This window comes from Phocoena phocoena, chromosome 7 (genome assembly GCF_963924675.1).
Source record: "Phocoena phocoena chromosome 7, mPhoPho1.1, whole genome shotgun sequence".
In the NCBI taxonomy this organism is placed as follows: Eukaryota; Metazoa; Chordata; class Mammalia; order Artiodactyla; family Phocoenidae; genus Phocoena; species Phocoena phocoena.
The window spans coordinates 85,792,161-85,810,229 of record NC_089225.1 but is presented as its reverse complement, the minus strand read 5'-3'; the positions used below and the strand labels follow the sequence as shown (position 1 = coordinate 85,810,229).

The 18,069-nt window shown below is 36.8% G+C and overlaps 1 protein-coding gene across 1 annotated transcript in view; it reads right to left on the bottom strand.

Moving 5' to 3' along the window:
* Positions 1 to 18,069, bottom strand: part of ADAM23 (ADAM metallopeptidase domain 23) — a 162,644-nt gene that overhangs the window by 9,223 nt on the left and 135,352 nt on the right. Inside the window, exons 22-24 of the mRNA XM_065880437.1 lie at positions 15,439 to 15,558; positions 13,709 to 13,877; positions 11,608 to 11,719 (exon numbers count right to left, since the gene is read on the bottom strand). Of these exons, the coding sequence (XP_065736509.1) occupies positions 11,608 to 11,719; positions 13,709 to 13,877; positions 15,439 to 15,558 (401 nt within the window). The remainder of the gene's footprint in view (positions 1 to 11,607; positions 11,720 to 13,708; positions 13,878 to 15,438; positions 15,559 to 18,069) is intronic.

Sequence of the window (18,069 nt, the reverse complement as noted above, 5' to 3'; positions counted from 1 at the left end):
TACCTGGAAATCTAAAGTTTCTGCACCCCTGACAGAATAATTCATTCCATTCACCTTTTTCAGAATTTGAAGCAAATTATGGATGCCCAATAGCTGCCGTTGCCCATCTTTCTTCTCCTCCCCTTTCCCAGTATCACGAATCAAACAAGTAAAAGGGCGAATAAAGAACACGACTGCGTTAGAATTCATTCAATCTGACTGGCAAATGAGGGCGTGAAAAGAAGGAAAACTATTCCACTGAAATTCTCTTTCAAGCAGCACATAAAGTTGTCTGAATGCTAAATTTTTTATCCCCCGTTGGAGACAGTTAAAATTTAGAAGTTGGAAGGAGAGTATCAAGTAAATAGAAACGTTGAAGCTCTCAAAGAGCTTCACTGTACAGACCTATACAGTGTTTACACGGCAACATGGGGTTCCAAAGACAAGATATAAAGGAAGCATAAAATTCATTTGGGTAATTCTGTAGAAATGGGAAAAAGATTCCTTAGGTTCTTTTGAAAATTGAATCTATCTTCAATTTTCCAGGTATTGCTAAGAGAAATCTGAGGCTTAGGGATAGTTAAAAAAGAGAGAGAGAGAGAGAGAGAGAGAGAGAGAGAGAGAGAGAGAGAGAGTCGGAAAGGCAGCAAGAAAGAAAATGCAAGGTGGAGCTTCTATCAGTTGTTTCAGAGTTGAAACATACAGTAAATCCTCTCCACCCACATGGAAAATACTTTAGCTCACTGTTTTTAAATGTAAGAAGCGCTAACTTCAGCAAACGAATTATTCTAAGTATCCCAACCTCCAGGATGCTAATATGCAGGTCCAGTGCTCCTAACGGCAAGCCACTTCCAGTCCTAACTATACATCTCTGTTTCAGAAGTCACGAGGCCAATTTTCATAGTTCCCCTAAGATCCTGAGTTTGTGTATACATTCATTTCTGTGTAAAAAATTCTCTTTTCTGCTCACATCAGTGCCCTCAACTGTGTACATAAATGGATGCCACTTTTAGCAGCACCAAAATTGTGTGCATTGTATGTTTTTATTCGGAGACGCCCCAGTGCTGTGGGCATGAGTGGGGAGGTGGAGGATGAGTGAGTCTGGGGGACAATGGGAGGCTGGGGGATGTGGTCTTCACAGGCTAACCACTGAGGTTCTACAGAACATAAATCTCAGTGACCTGTAGAGACACACTGAAAATAATAAATAATAATGAGTGCAGGAAAAGCAGATTGCCTACTGTATATTGAGCACTTACTACATGCCAGGTGCAGTTCTAAGCTCTTGACAAATATTATTTCATTTGATCCTCACAAAAACCTTACGAGATAGGAACTATGATTATCCCTGCTTAATAGATGAAGAAACAGAGGCTTCTAGAAGTTAATAAGTGACAGAGGCAAAATCTGAACACAAATTTGTCTGACTCTCAAGCTTATGCTACAAATTGAGGGTCAGCGAACTACAGACCACAGGCCAAATATGCCCCCGATGATTTTTTTGGCAAAGAAATTTTATTGGAACACAGCCACGTTCATTGGTTTACATACTGTTTATGGCTGCTTTCATGCAGAGACAGCAGAGGTACACACAGGTACACCTGCGGCCTGCAAAGCCAAAACAATTTACTATCTTTAAGATTGCTAAACATTATCCCATTTAGCTGTATTTCCTCCCCACATTTTTTTCTGCTTTTGTTCTTTTTTTTTAATTTTTATTTTATATGGAGTATGGTTGATTAACAATGTTGTGTTAGTTTCAGGTGTACAGCAAAGTGATTCAGTTATACATACACATGTATCTATTCTTTTTCAAATTCTTTTCCTAGTTAGGTTGTTACAGAATATTAAGCAGACATCCTTGGGCTATACAGTAGGTCCTTGTTGGTTATCTATTTTAAATATAGCAGTGTGTATATGTCAATCCCAAACTCCCACATTTTAATAAGGAATCAAATTTTGAAACAAACTTTCAAAAAATTTGTATTGCCATCTACATTCTGTATGCTTTAGAAATGATTTGTACTTTACCAGCCCAGAAAGCATAGGTTGGGATTAGAATCAATACATAATCCATGAGAAATGATTCCTGATTTACAATTATAAACTAAGGAGTAGAAGTAAAGGCAAAAATCCCAAACAAAACCAAAAAAAAAGCTCTGTGGAATCCTCAGTGACTAAATGAACATTAATACTATCAGTTGAACTAAAAAGTGTTAAAACCATCTATATCATACTATGTGGATTTTGTTTTTAAAAAGCTATATTTCTGTTTTTAGCAATTATGGCAAAATTTAGAATTTGAAGGAAAAAAAACAGTAAACTAGTAGACAAAAAGAGTGAAGAAACCAAGTTAAATAAATAAATCTATTTTAAAGAAAAATATATATGCTTATACGGACTTACCTGTCACAACCAGAAAAAGCCACAAACTAACAACAGTGGAAGGGTAGATGAAACAGAGGTTGGTAACAAAGACTATGCCTTACAGCAAAGGCCTTGGATTTTGCCCAGCTCTAAATTTTTCCAAGGGAAATTTATTAAAATTCATCCCTTCTGTTAGTACATTTCAGTTATGGCCAATAAATAGTATAAAATGATATAAAATGGAATTTATATACTATAAAATAATATAAAAAATGGAATTGGGATGATTTTTTAGAAAACTACCTTTCTTCAAGGAGGAATTTCACATAAATGTATATAGAATTTCTCCTGGAAAAGGAATGTTGCTTCTGTATATAATCCAGTTGACAGACCCAAAGTGAAATTTTACAGGACAAAGTTCTTGTTTTCTCTAAATATTTTACCTCTGTCATATACAAGTAAGTAAGGAGAAATAAAATATTTATTTTCTAACAAGTAAAGAGAAATAAAATATCTTTTCCAGTATTTTAGCTTCCCTTGGGTTAATTAGCTTCACAGTCCATACAGATGGGATATGAGTTAGAAGATCCCAGTCTAGTCAAAGCCCTTCAGTCAAGGGGAGAGAAAGCTTAGGTAATCTTCAACACAAAGTGAGACCTCTGGACTCCCTCCTCTCTTAATGCTATTTCGGTGCTGAGGTCTCCCAGGCCCGTACTGTACTGTGTGCAGCAACTAATGGGACTAAGGAGGAACGTGTGTGATGTTAGCAACAAGCCCGTGGTTTGGGGAGGTTGAATAGAGTTTATCTGGTGTTTCCTTAAGATACTAGGAAATCATTCCTGGGCCACTGGGGAGGGTTACCACCACTACACTGAATAGAAAAGACAGCATGTGTCAGGTATTTCTGTTATTTGTAAATGCTCTCTCTGTAATTAGACGGGGAAAATATTAGGATAATCTTTTAGTCTACAGATTGGCAATCTCATAAAAGCAATATCCCATGGAGAAATGACAGCTGTTGTGAGGATGTGGATCAAGTACAGAGCAACCTAAATTAAAGCACCAATGAGAAGAGCTGTATTTCTGTGTAGGGCAAGTGGCACACAATATATTTATTTATACACTGGTTATTTTTAAGACAAACGCACCAGATAATTTGCAACTGTTCACTTAAGGTTTGCACTAAATATCTTCCCTTTCTTAAGGCTCCTTGTTTCCAAATATTTATGTAAACTTCTGATTTGAATGATTAACCTATTCTATAAGAAGAAAATAAAGGCAGTATCTTGAATACCTTTTTTTTTAAAAAAAAATTAAGCTGAAGCCTCCTGTATCACTCTAAATAAATGGAGGAAATATTAGTGGCTACATTTGGATTATCTTTAAAAGGAGCTACAACTGTTGATAATTCCTAGCTGTATACGTGGATCTATTTGGTGAAGATTAAACTTAACAAACTCTCATATAAAAGCATTTTTGTCAATTAGTTTGTCCAAAAAAGTCTGTATCTTAAAATTACTTTTACAAATGGAGGAGCAATGGAAGCTTTTGGACCATTGCCTTAGTTGTGAAGACATCATAAGCACCCCAATATTATTTTATGCCCCACATTGTTCCAGACAGGAGAAGGTTCTCCACTGCACGAGAAAACCACAGGACACAAACACATCCAAATCACACCACAAGGGGCACTACCACGGGGAACACAACAATGAGACAACACATGGGGGAGTCAGATGCCAAGGGTCAGCTCACACGCCAGGAACCAAACAGAAACACTCTGAAACGCAGAAAGATGCTTACTCTATTCCCCACCCTGTGCCTCCAAAAATCACCCCCAGAGCCAGAATGGTGCCGGCCACGGCACCTATTAGCCTGCTTGTGGCCATGCTCACTGTGTGGAGGGAAAACGGAAATTTTTTTAACAAAGGAAATTAATTACACACTGATTTCACTAACATACACATAATCCGTTCAGGAAATGCTCTGAAAGTCAGTTAAAGATTGAGATCTTTGCTTTAAGATGTGAAGTTAAGATCTACATACACATTGCAAATATTTGAGGATGATTTTGAATTTATGTTCAAATTCCACAAATGCTACTTAAAAACATAATCTTTTATAAATACTTTAAATATGGAAATAATCCAATTTGAGTTATAGGTCCTACACGGAGTGAGATAAAATTAAAAATTAAAATCTGTATTTTGGTTATGAAAGTAATAAACCATTACTATGCTTTTTATAAACTTCTCAAACCATGAAATATGCCTAAGAAGCTATATCTTCTTTAAAATTCAGATCTTATTCCAGTTTTGTGAAAATCCTTACAAATTTAAAACAGAATATATTTCAAATGAACCACATTTTTACCTGGAAAGTTACTTTATCTGGAAAAGTGTATCTCAAATAACCTGCAATGTTTGGGACACACATTGTATTGGGACATTTAGCTTTTGTTTATAGTCTCCAGTGTATAAACTATGCGCTGAGAGAAAGTTAGGGTCTCCGGGCAACTGTCTTAATTGCTTCAAACCATGCAGTAGCGGATGGCTGAGTGGAGACACTCCATCCCCGCACATCACGACTTCTGTGAATAGCTTTGGCAGGTTGCAAAACGGGCCTGGAATGAGCACAGGTCCCCAGCGTTCTCTGCATGGGCAAGATGAAGTTTAGCATTGAAGGAGGGAGGCAGGTTATTCAGGGTTGAACGTGTCTGTGCGGCTGTGACTATACATGCAAACCTGTGGACAAAAATGCACTTTAACTCACATTTCTATGTGAATCAAAAGTACTGGCTTCAATCACTTTACCGATGAAGACGGAAATTAGCTTCCACAAGGCTGCATTCACACAGATTGTGTGTTATGGGAAACAAAGAACTATGACTCGAAGTCACAATTTTTTAAGGCTTAATATTGGGCTTGTTAACATTTTGAGCTAAATATTCTCCCAAAGAAGAGAGGGGACCTTGGTGAGCAACTGGGCAATTGCTTCATTTTATCACAGAGCAAATAATCTGAGTGAGAGATTCTAGCTTTATCATTAACTAAGCACAACCTGAGTTGTTCTTAAAATAACGGAAAAGATGGGGGACACAACAGAAAACAGAGAGAGTCTATGGAGAGCATTGAGGGGAAAAGAAAGAAGACCAACATATAAGGTGGTGGCAATGTTTTCCAAATATGACAGTACATTATAATTCAAAATAACCTAACTGATGGCTCAGATTTCCAAATCGTGGAGGTAAATATTGGGAAGAAGGGTATTCTAGATCGAGTGCCTTATTTTTTCTTTTTTTGAGTCCTTAAAAAATCATTGCTTTCAGAATACTAAATTAACCAGGATACATCATGTTATCATTTTTTTTTCTTTTTTTGCTTAAGTTTTAGGCATTGGCCCTCAGACCCGAAGTACGTGAGAGTACTGTTACCTCGTTAATTCTTATATAAGTTCTATGTGCTAAATTACAGGAAACACACACACATCTCTGTAAAACATAATGATAAATGAATATTTGTTATCTTTATAGTAACTGTATGAATGATGACTAAAAATAGCTATTTTAAAAGGCTTTTTGTATTTGCTATGGATGTAATTTCTCACTGCAGAACCGAGAGAATTAGGCAATCAATCATGCAGGTGTTAGAAACAACCAGAGGAATAAGACTTCTACAGATGCTTCAACTATGTATTCAAGATAAACAGATATAGTCTTTAATCTCCCCTGAGCAAGAACAATTATCTCCAATTCTTAACTGACGAGTAGTCAACACCAAAGCAACATAAAAGTAAGTGGAAAAATAGCTTTTTCAAAGGTATCCTCTCCTGTCTTTGCTCTCCCTCCCTCCCACTACTTTTAATGGTGGTACACTAAAAATATATGTAAAATCCATTTCATTCTTATCAAGATACTTGACAGGGTTATCTCAGTAGGTAGCGACTCAACGTGTTTTCAAACTGGAATGAATTCACTGAGTGGCTCACAGGTGGGTGGATTTGTACAGGGGAAAATATTCAGAAACCAAGGTCTCAGCTGCTCTTCACAGCTACAAAGAGTTTATCTTCTCATTGAAAAAAAAGTCCTTGGATCTTTAGGGGCCTATGATCTAGTTTCACTTCTGTAAGAATTTATTTATTATGTGACGGTATTTGTTCATTCACTCATTCATTTGTTATCTACCAAATGCCTTTTTTTGGGGGTTCCAGGAAATATGGTGTAAGAGTAAGGGAGCAAACAACACAGTTTGGTTAAAGATTAAGTATAGTATTTATTTCTAATCTTAAATTTTAACAAGATAATAAATCTCTGCAGAAGGAACTTTGGTGCATAGAGTACAAATGATGGCTTTGATGCCTCCTGCCTTTGAAGTATTAAAGGATGCAGGATTATAGCCCCTTTTGGTTCAGTGGAATCACATAGATGATATAATGCAGCTTTTTGTTTCAGAAAGTCTCTAAAAGCAAGAAAAGAAAAAAGCCAATCGCTCAGTTTCAAAAACACAATTTCAAAGTGTCTGAAGCATGACTAGTCTGTGGAAGAATTCTACGTATAAAATAGAAATTCCTAAGAAAAGGAAAAATTTCATAGTTCGTATCTTGATAGTATATACGTCTCAAAGATTCTACCTCTTATCACGTATGATAGCAGGGACGAAGATTAAAAATAATAATAATAATCCAGTAAAAAACAGAAAGAGGAAAACACACTGCTAAATGTTAATAACATAATGCTTCCTTTGACAAGCAATGGATCAGCTAATAAGCTTAATCATTAGCTGTTTTATTTTTTTCACCCTTTCTACTTAGTACTGCTATGAAAACTAGCAGCATAACTTAACACCCAGCTTTAACTCAGGCTGTGTGAAATAACAGAAAGAAAACATTGGACTGAAGATCAGGTGATCTACGTTTTATTGTTGGCTCTGCACCTAACTGGCTGTTAACCTTGCTAATTTAGTTTTCTCATTTTTACAACAATGGGTCTGAACTGAATTGCCACTAAGGCCCTTCCATCTCTGATCCGATGACCACTGTCATGATGAAAGGGTCTGACCAAAGCTTCCCAGGACCGTTCTTTGCCCTTATATATATCAATGAAAACATTTGATATGTTCCAGTTTCTTCTCTTTCCTCCTACAATGGTGCTGCAAACCAACCAGTGAGAAAAGTTCCATTGTATTTCATAATAAGCACTGCGCAACGATGCCTACATGTTACAAAAATTACTGGTACTTGACGTGGTTCTCCTTACAGCAGGTGGAAATTCTAGGTCTTCTAAACAGAGTTCAAACATATTTTACCCTTGTAGAACAAACCAAAATAATTTCTTTCAGGGAGTTCAGTGGAAACAGGTTGGGAGAAGAGGGACCCAGAAAAGTCTTCAAATGTAAAATGAATGACAATGTAGAAAACATGAATGAAGTAATATGTGATAGAAAATCTTTTTTAAAAAGTCCTCGCCCACATGGTTTTTGCATTGAGATCCTATTTCTTGTCTTATAGTAATTTTGATCTGAGAGTTGGAGCAAATAGTCTAGTATGCTTTAAACAGTGGGTTAACAGTGGACAACTTTAGCGAGTACAGAGTGACTTCAATGGCAATACTTTCATGTGTGTTTTTCATCCCTACCTAGAAGGAGAAGTTGAATTTTTATTCTTCCAGGAATGTATAGTTAAAATGAAAGGAATACCCAAAACACATTGGTTCATTTCTGACTTCCTCAAATCAATGGAAACAGAGTCACAGAATTCACCTTTATTTTTTACTAATTTGGTCTTGATCCAACACCAGACCAATTCAATCATGAGAAGGAATGTAGAGCACAAAGTTATAGAGAAAAACTTTGGCACCTCATACAGCTGCTGAACCTACAGTCAAGGAAGTACTGATTGTTTCAATACCTTGAGTTCATTACTTGTTACTCTTCAGCAAGGCAATACAACAAATGGATTCTGAAAAATGGAAAATCAGCACTACATGCACCATTTCACTTCCTTTATATATTCCCAAAGACAAGGGATGTGATATTTATTGAGTGCCTACTATGTGCAAGGATGTGCTGACTTTTAAATAGTAGAGAATCAATAAATATTTGCTATCTGGATTAAAAAAAAAAGTAAAGTACCTAGTTTCTCTTTTACCATCTTCTTTTAACCAGAATATCAAAAATCTACAGCCAAGTGTTTAAATTTTTATTTCTGTTGTTTCCCATTTTCCTAGTGTATTACTGGAGTTTCCTATAGAGGCTGAAAAGATATAAACGACCGTTATGGATAGAGCCATTATTTCGTTGTTCTAAAATTGCTTGACTTTTCTGGAAACCTGATAATTTACAATAATAACTGCTCTTTGTTTATATCAATTAATGGCTTTTTTTCAAATGAATCAAGATTATTAGAGATTCATGAGGATTTTAGAAATTTTAGAGCCAATTGGTAGGTTTACTCAAATGATTCCACTGTCTTCATTAAGAATTAAAAAAAAAAAAAGAAAATACGCAATAGGAAAGAAACTTACCAGAATGCTAACATTGATTACCTCTGAGTTGCCAGATTAAGAATGATTTTTATCATCTTTTTAATCTTTTCTGTATTTTCAAAATTTCCTACAATAAACTTGAATGATCAAAAAGGTTATCTTTAGAAGATAATGAAAACTAGCACCACATGAAATGGGAAGACAGCAAAACAAAACAAAAGGCAGCTATGGATATTCTCTCCTCTAGAATGTAGTCGTTTACTTTATGCTTCCAAGTAAGTTTTCTAGGCACAGGTGAGTGAAGGAACGGAGGATAGAGAGAACCAGACAATTAATTATCCCCTATCCTACATAATGAAAAAGGACAAAGTCGAAGTCACTTTAGCTCTGCTCATCTGTTCAGGCATCCTTATACATCACTTGAGGAAACAGCATCTAGATCTTTAAGAGAATCACAGACATGCTATGGCGAGAAAATTTGGAAAGAATGAATCTCTCCTTCTTGTCAGAGCCTAAATCTCTAAATCTAAGTTCTGAAGGTGGATCCAAGAATTTTTTGTACTAATTTTAAAGTAACGAAAGACTAAATGTAAAAGTGGAATTGGTTCCTTTTTAGAAATAGAAGGAGAACAGAAATAGACTGTGAGGGTGTGCTTGTGATTCTTAGAGAATCTTAATATCACGGCATATTAAGCAAACTCATGAGAAGTGTTTTAACACACCCACTCCTACTGAACATTACACATGCACCCAAATCAGCCTAAATCTCTTCAGGAATTGAGGACTATGGAACTTCATACGCTTTCGAAGTCATAGTTTCCTATATGGGCAATACTGAAGCTCAGAGAGGTTAAAGGCACTTTCATCCAAAACTAAGCAGATCAAAATGACACTATTTCTATGTGTATTTTTCCTACCTGCAGGAAAAAAAAGCATGATAGTTATTTATAAACTACTGTTAGCAGTACCATGAAAACGAAGAACCTGATATACAATGCCCATTGGTGTACAACATTCGTTCTAGTAATTTTTTGGTTTCTCAGGTACAAGGCTATAGTAAGCCTACTGTAACTGATGACTTCTCTAGATCTTTGAAAATCATAAAATGGGTTGGGAATGGGAAGAATGGTGAGAAAGTGACTATACTTCACTATCTGAAATATGAAATCTGAAATATGAAAGTGACTATCATATTTATGATGACACAGGTTACATTATAACACGATGTAAAAAAAGAGAATAGGCCTGAGTTTGGGCACTTGGGTCCTGGTCCCAGCCCTGCCTCTGGTTACCTGAGTAACCATAGTATGTCACCTGACCTCAGGGGCTGAGAGTTCCCATCTACAAAATGTGGGTGGTTCCAGTCAGAATGGCCATCACCAAAAAATCTACAAACGATAAATGCTGGAGAGGGTGTGGAGAAAAGGGAAACCTCTTGCACTGTTGGTGGGAACGTAAATTGATACAGCCACTATGGAGAACAGTATGGAGGTTCCTTAAAAAACTAAAAATAGAACTACCATACGACCCAGCAATCCCACTACTGGGCATATACCCTGAGAAAGCCATAATTCAAAAAGACACATGCACCCCAATGTTCACTGCAGCACTATTTACAATAGCCAGGACATGGAAGCAACCTAAGTGTCCATCGACAGATGAATGGATAAAGAAGATGTGGCACATATATATACAATGGAATATTACTCAGCCATAAAAAGAAACAAAACTGAGTTATTTGTAGTGAGGTGGATGGACCTAGAGACTGTCATACAGAGTGAAGTAAGCCAGAAAGAGAAAAACAAATGCCATATGCTAACACATATATATGGAATCTAAAAAAAAAAAGGTTCTGAAGAACCTAGGGGCAGGACAGGAATAAAGACGTAGACGTAGAGAATGGACTTGAGGACACGGGGAGGAGGAAGGGTAAGATGGGACAAAGTGAGAGAGTGGCATGGACATATATATACTACCAAATGTAAAATAGATAGCTAGTGGGAAGCAGCCGCATAGCACAGGGAGATCAGCTCGGTGCTTTGTGACCACCTAGAGGGGTGGGATAGGGAGGGTGGGAGGGAGACGCAAGAGGGAGGATATATGGGGATATATGTATATGTATAGCTGATTCACTTTGTTATAAAGCAGAAACTAACACACCATTGTAAAGCAATTATACCCCAATAAAGATGTAAAAAAAAAAAATGAGGGTGGTTCTAGATGGCCACTGAGACTCCTTCTAACTCTAAACTCCTTTTAATGGCTGGTTAAAACAAAGTTCCAGATCTTTCACGTTTTCCCTTTGAAGTATTAGAGGTCTGTGAAGTATTCCAATTTCTTCCTAATCAAAAGTGTGCTTAAACAGAGCATGGAAGACTACAACTTCCTTCTGGAAGGACTCAAGAAGTGAGGAATGACCAGAGTCTCATGTCAATGAAAAAGAGTTTATCTATTAAAAACACTGGCATAGCTTAGACAAACTATAAAATGATCAACATTTGTGATTATGGAAGAAGAATGAGGTTTAAAGGAAAGAAAGGAAATTGGTATATTTACTTCTTCCCAAGCTCAGCTCTAGGCTAACGGGTAACAAACATTTTTTTTCAATGTTATATTACAAGAACCCTTAATTCTGTAGTGATATGAATCATACATTTTAACGGCAAAAAGAGATATTCTTATGTGTCTCCTGTCAAATCTATGAAGTTGTTATATTGGCGCCACTGGAAGAGTACCAGTGAATTCAGTGTGCAAGGAACTGAAACCGAAATCACACAAACCCTTGGGTCCTTCGTCCTTCGGGGGGTGCAGGCTCCTAACTGGATCCCGGATACTGCAGTCTGTCCCTGCCCAGGTGAAATCACAGATGCAGGTGGCTTCATTACTGCACACCTGTGAAGAACAAAGAACAGAGATGCGCCATTTTCACTGCACTTGGTGGAATAATGGTGATAAATGTAAAAGGGACATGGAACAAGGCAGAGGCTTTAAAACCCATTGGGAATTTAAAAAAATTTCCCATGGTTTTGAATACTAGACAAGGGGAAACAATGTATAGATCCAATAGTTGGATGATGGTTTTTTTCAGTTAATTATAGAAAAATCAAGAATAAAAGGAAGAAGTTTTTAAATTAAATGTTAATTACTCGTGTTGATATTATTTAAGTACACAAATGTCTGACAATGTAGAAACATATATGCTTAATTCAAGAAATTAAGCGATACTGGGTTTAAAAGGCATTGCCAGAGATTAAATACCTGGAGGCATAAATCACCAATGCACTGCATTATCTCACCACGCTCAACACAAGTCATTAGTTGGCACTCTGCCAGCCAAACACACACCCTCCCACCTTCCCTGCCTGCCCGCGGTATCACTCCTCTCTCAGTCAGCCAGGCTGAAGACCATCCTAGAGCGATCTCTGTCCCTTTCTCTTCCTCTGGGGACCAAGCAGCATGCTGGAACGGATGTGTAATTTAGATGAAATAAATAACCATCCACAAACTAGAGACAGAGTAGGTTAAATCCTCATCTGCCTGTGAAATACATTCGCAGATAGATTATTTAGAGATGATAAAATCGAATTTAGGTTTATTGGAATAAGAGCTTTTTAATCTGAAATGACATAACACCATGATTATGATTAACAGGCTGAATTTAACCCTTTTTTTAACAAGATGAAAAAGTGGGAGGGGTAGTAGAGACTCATGGGCCTTTTTAAAGCAATAAATTTTATGCTTTCAGAACAATAACTGAATAACTGAGAGGTCTGCCCAGTGCTTTTACTTTACTGTAGCAATTATTGAATATTTACTACATTTACTATGTGCTGGGTACTTATGCTCAGTGCTTTGTGTATAGCATCTCATTTAATACTCACACTAGCACCCTGATGGCTGAGAGAGGTTGAGTGACTTGCCCAAAGTCACTGGGATAGAAAGAAGCAGAGTCAGGATTCAAACCCAGGATTCTTTCTAGCCACAAAATCCATGCTCTTGATCACTAGGCTGTACTGCCTCTCAGTGAGCCTATGATTTCAACCAAACACGAAATCATAGTCATTGGGCATAAGCTTCTTATGTCTTTCTATCTTGTTCTATGACATATCACCTGTTTAGCTATCTATATTTTGGATTATTTTTACCTTCATTGCAGCATCTTCCTTTGAGATGATCACTCTGAGTTTCTTCATGTCTGTTTTTTCCATTTCAGAAGGCTGTTTAAATTCTGAACTACTTTTCTTTTACTAAACCCAAGTTAAATAATTATTAAAATGTGCTTTTAAGTATTAAACCTCGGTTTGCCAGGAAGCATCTGCCCAAACACTTTGTGCATAGAATTAAAGCTACATGCAGTTGTGAGTAGAGAGTCCATCTTCTCTTTGGCTGCCAATGGTCCAAGCATAACCGTACAACTTTAAACACGTGAATTATAGCTGTGATCCAACCTCTAGTCTAGTGTGATCTTGCACACATAGATACTCAGTATGCATGTTGAGTAGCCGGAAGGCAGTTACTGAGAGGGTGTAAATTATTGTGAATGGTACAAAGCAGTCACATGGGGTCTACAGTTTCCTTAGGAACCACATCAATTTTCTTCCAACCCCTTGGATGCCAAGCTATCTCTAGAGACTGCAGTGACTACAAATAGCCAGTGGTAAAAGAAACAACAAAAATAAAACCATATCAACACATATAGGAGTTATTCTTAGCAGATAAGGATACTAAGGAAATAATCATAGTCAGTGCATAGATATTAACAACAGTCACGGAAGGAGAATGGCTGAACTGGAAGTCCAACCACTGTGAAGCTGGAGGATGCCAGACAATGTTTGGTATCCTCCAACTTCAGATTTGGGCTGGACACTGATGCCTACTTACCCCATGGCCGGAACAGACTTTACCCTTGGAATCGAGAGGGCAGCTGCTCATATTCAGGGCCTGAATCTGTAGGCACTTCCGATCTAAACACATCATAGATGGGCCACATGGCGTTCCATCTTCTACATAGCCCACATCTGTATCATCATCTAAAACCACATGAGCACCACTAAAAAGAGAAGAATAGCCATACAACCATTAGCACCAGACTTAGAAATACAACATCAGCATGAATGAGGTTTGCTCTTTAGGAAACTGAAGAGGCTGTCAGAGGACATGGATTTCTTCTAGCATTTCTCTACTTTTCTCTTCCTTTCCCCCTCTCCCCACCTCCCCTAAATAAAAGAAACCGTCTTTCACTATCATTATTACACTGCAGTTCATCAGAACAAAAAAAATGTCATCTGCACAAAGTGTGTTCTAAATCTTCCCTTGTTTTCAAGACCAACATTAAAACTAGGGGAGAGGTGTGCATACGAACAAGACGAGCAATCTTATCATTAGCTCTTCAAGACTTTCAGCTGTCTCACGATGCAAAAAGGCAGATGTTGAGCATAAATAGCAAATGAAAATATTTTTTAAATTATTACTTTAGAGGATTGGACTATTCATGATTGAAAAAAATAAGCCGGTTCCTCTCTATTGATACATATAATTCTAAAATCTCAAAACGAAGGACAGCTTGAATTTGAATAATAATCAATGTTATAATTACTAATTAAGTACCTTGCTGAATATTTTTAAAAGATGCTAGTTTAGAATAAAACAATATAATTTAACAAGGTTGTTGTATCTAAAGACATGCAAAAATTTACACATTCAAAGGAAGCTTCTGTGCATCAAAGGAACTAGATCTGAGGACTACAAATTTATTCCAGGAAGGATCTTATTGTCTATGACACTGTTAGAATAGCCTTTAGAGCCATTTAAAAGACAGAAAATCAGCAACCATTTGACCAAGACAGCAATATCCAATTTGGTTACCCAATCAATTTACTAAATTCTATTCAAAATTACTTTGGGATGTTTCCAAATCTTTCATTCACTCATATAAGATGAAGGTTTGCTATTTGGGGAATACTAGGGATAAACATTGCAGACCCTGAAGGCAATTCTGTAGGGGGAAATCCCAAAAGTCTTTTGGGCAACGACATTTATCATCTGAATGAGGGCATAGCATCTTAGAATTACGACTACTTTAACGGGAACAATATTTATTTAAAATATAATATGACTCCCAGTGTTCAGAAATAAGCCTCATATCTTCTGTGCCTTGTACTCACAGATAACTGGACATCAAATGTCTGACTACAGCTATAAATAATATTTTAGTGTATATTTTCTATATGTGATTAGGCATTAATTAAGCCATCTTCTAAACCAGACACATGCTACATAGAGTATAGCTTAAATTCTTTATTTTTTGTCACAAAAAATAAAACACACAGTGTTCAGAGAGTGACATATTTCAATGCTCAAAACTTCAATCATGTGTCAACATGAATACCATAAAATTCTACTTTTAAGATTATAATTACAAGGAATGTCTCCCTACTAATAACTGGTATAATTTTTAAGCAAATATAATTTGCAAATCAGTATATAACTTTGCTTTTTAAATGACTTTCAACATGCACGGTGATAATAAAATCTAAGTTACCATTTCCCTTGATTTTTCTAAATTTGTAATTCTCGCGATTCATTAGGTTTTCCAACATTTAATGTGTTACCTGCAGTCAATCACCCGGCCTTGGTGGTAGAAGGAAGTTGGGATGATCTCACCCTGAAGTTGACCAATACGTGGAGCTCGAGTAAGATTGGTACAGAGTAAAAATCCACAGAACACATCGCTGAACATATTTTTTTTTAAAAAAAAAAGAAGAACAAGACAGGAGGAATCAAACTGAAAAAATCGAAACTATTCAGTCTATAAATATTTTTAAATGGGAAATATTCCCTTTTCTTCTAAATAAAAGCATTTGTTCAGATATTGTTGGTTGGCGAAGACTCCCTCCTTCCTTGCTAACAGGATCACAGTTTCTTTGGGGTAGCAAAGGGCCCAGCCCTGAAAGATGGCTCATGACTGGTGTCTGAGTTCATCATGGCACCCCCATTTGCTACACCCACTTTCCTAGCCATCCCTCCTTCCCACCTCCTGGAGGTAAGAGCGGCCCCTAGGTGTTGAGATGTGAGGAAAAGGCAGCTAGGGATTGCTGGGGAGAATTCTGTGCTCTGGATGAAAGGTTAGAGCCTGACAGGGAGAAGACCTTTTGCTCCTACCTCTGCTTCCTGCCTTTGAGTGTGGAGCCTTTGCATTTGCCTTGCAATCGTGAATTCACAAATGTAAAGACACAAATTGAACATGCTAAGCATTACAAAGAAGAGGGGCAGAAATCATCTGGGTCCTAGGCGACATTGTTAAACGACTCACCCACCATGAGGGCACCTACCTCCAGCGAAGTAAACAATGAACTCCTTAAAAAATGTGCAAAGAATTAAAGTGGCACATCACAAAAAAGGACATCCATGTCCAAGAAATGCATGGAAATGTACTAACTTCCATTTGTAATCAGGAAAATACAAATTAAAACCACAATAATAAAGCAGTTCACACCCAGCAGAATACATAAAAGTAAAATGTCTGATAATACCAAGTATTGGTGAGAATGAAGTACAACAAAATTCTCATATACAAATTCTCGATGGTAGGGTTTACTAGTACAACCATTTTAGAAAAGAGTGTCACATCATCTGGTAGCACTGAAAATATACATCCCCTATGACTTAGCATTTTTTCTTCCAGGAAAGGCCTTAGAAAAGTATGTGCAAATGTGTGCTAAGTTACATGTATCGGAATGTTCACAGCAGCATGGTTCCTAATAGCCAAAACATGGAAACAATCTAAATGTCTATCAACATAGAATGGAGAAACAAATCAAGGTATATAAATATGAATGAAAATGAAACAAATGAACAATAAATATGAACCAATAGCTACACATACCATGGAAAACTCTTAAAATAATGAACTTAAGCAAAATACAAAATAATACCTGAGATATGATTCCTTTTATATAAAGTTACTGAAACTTTAGGCAAAATATACTGTTTAGGGCTGAAAACTTGGGCAGTAAATCTCTAAAGAAAAGAAAGAAAGCAATTGCCCGAAAAGTCAGGATGACAATACCTCCAGCAGAGAGACATAGGCACTGTGAGGGGGAAGGATACATTTCTGGAATGTTCTACTTATTGATCCACATAGGGGTTACATGAGAGTTCACTTCACATTTATTTGGCAAAATGTATATTTGTATATTAATCACTTTTCTATGTTATATTTCCCAGTTTTTTAAAGTTTAAGAAAACATGCATTTATTTTCTTTAACTCATTGGTGGTTGGCTATTCTACTGCCAAGTATTCAAAAGTTATCTTCTGCAATGATCTGATACAATGCCTCCCAACTTTTTGAATTCACAGAGGCACAGAGAAATGATCAGATTTGTCTATGACATTGATTTAATGAATGAAGCTAATCAAATCCAGAGGTGTCCAACCCCATGGATTTTGACTATTTTAGTCCCCATTTCCTCCCTGGCACCTCGAGGACTGAACAGCTCAGAACATCTATATCTCACTCATGAGACATCAGATGGGAAGTTCTGTTCTGTTATTTTGGTTTAACTTTAAATTTAAAGGTAGGCCTCATCTACCATCAAAGACTACATAGAATGGCAAAGTTTCCTAAAGTACGTTAGAGACCATTAACTAGAGAAATAAAACTTCCCTTAAATCCTCGCTCTGCTTCAAAATGGGAGAAGAATCTTCACTGTTATGGAAGGAGAACGGAGGAGCTTTGGTGTATCACTTAGTGGTCCCATAGATCCAAGTCATTGAGTTAACCTTAATAAACTATTAAATCACAATTTTAACTTTCCTCACCAAATCAAGGGAAAATACTACCAACGTGCTCTGAAAGTATCTCACTTCCTGAGTAAAGATGCCTCCAATATGCACTGACTAGCTACTTTTTAGAAGGGAAAACAAAACTCTAATACAGACATTAGATGTTTAATTAAATCAAATGGTGTTACATTCGAGAAATAATTAAGTATATATATTACTTCACTTTAAATGGTCCCTCAAATTATATATACAGGCTATATCTTTTGCTTGTAGAATTCCATGTATACTAGTACATTCATAGGCCTTTTCTGCTAGCAAAAGTAGAGCATTAAAACCCACTATTAACTTAAAATACCTTGGCAAAGTATCTCTTCAAAACAAGCTTCAAGTAAAATACAGCATGCAAGAACTTTTCTGAATTTTACAGAAGTGGTGTGAGTCTGTACCACAGAAATAG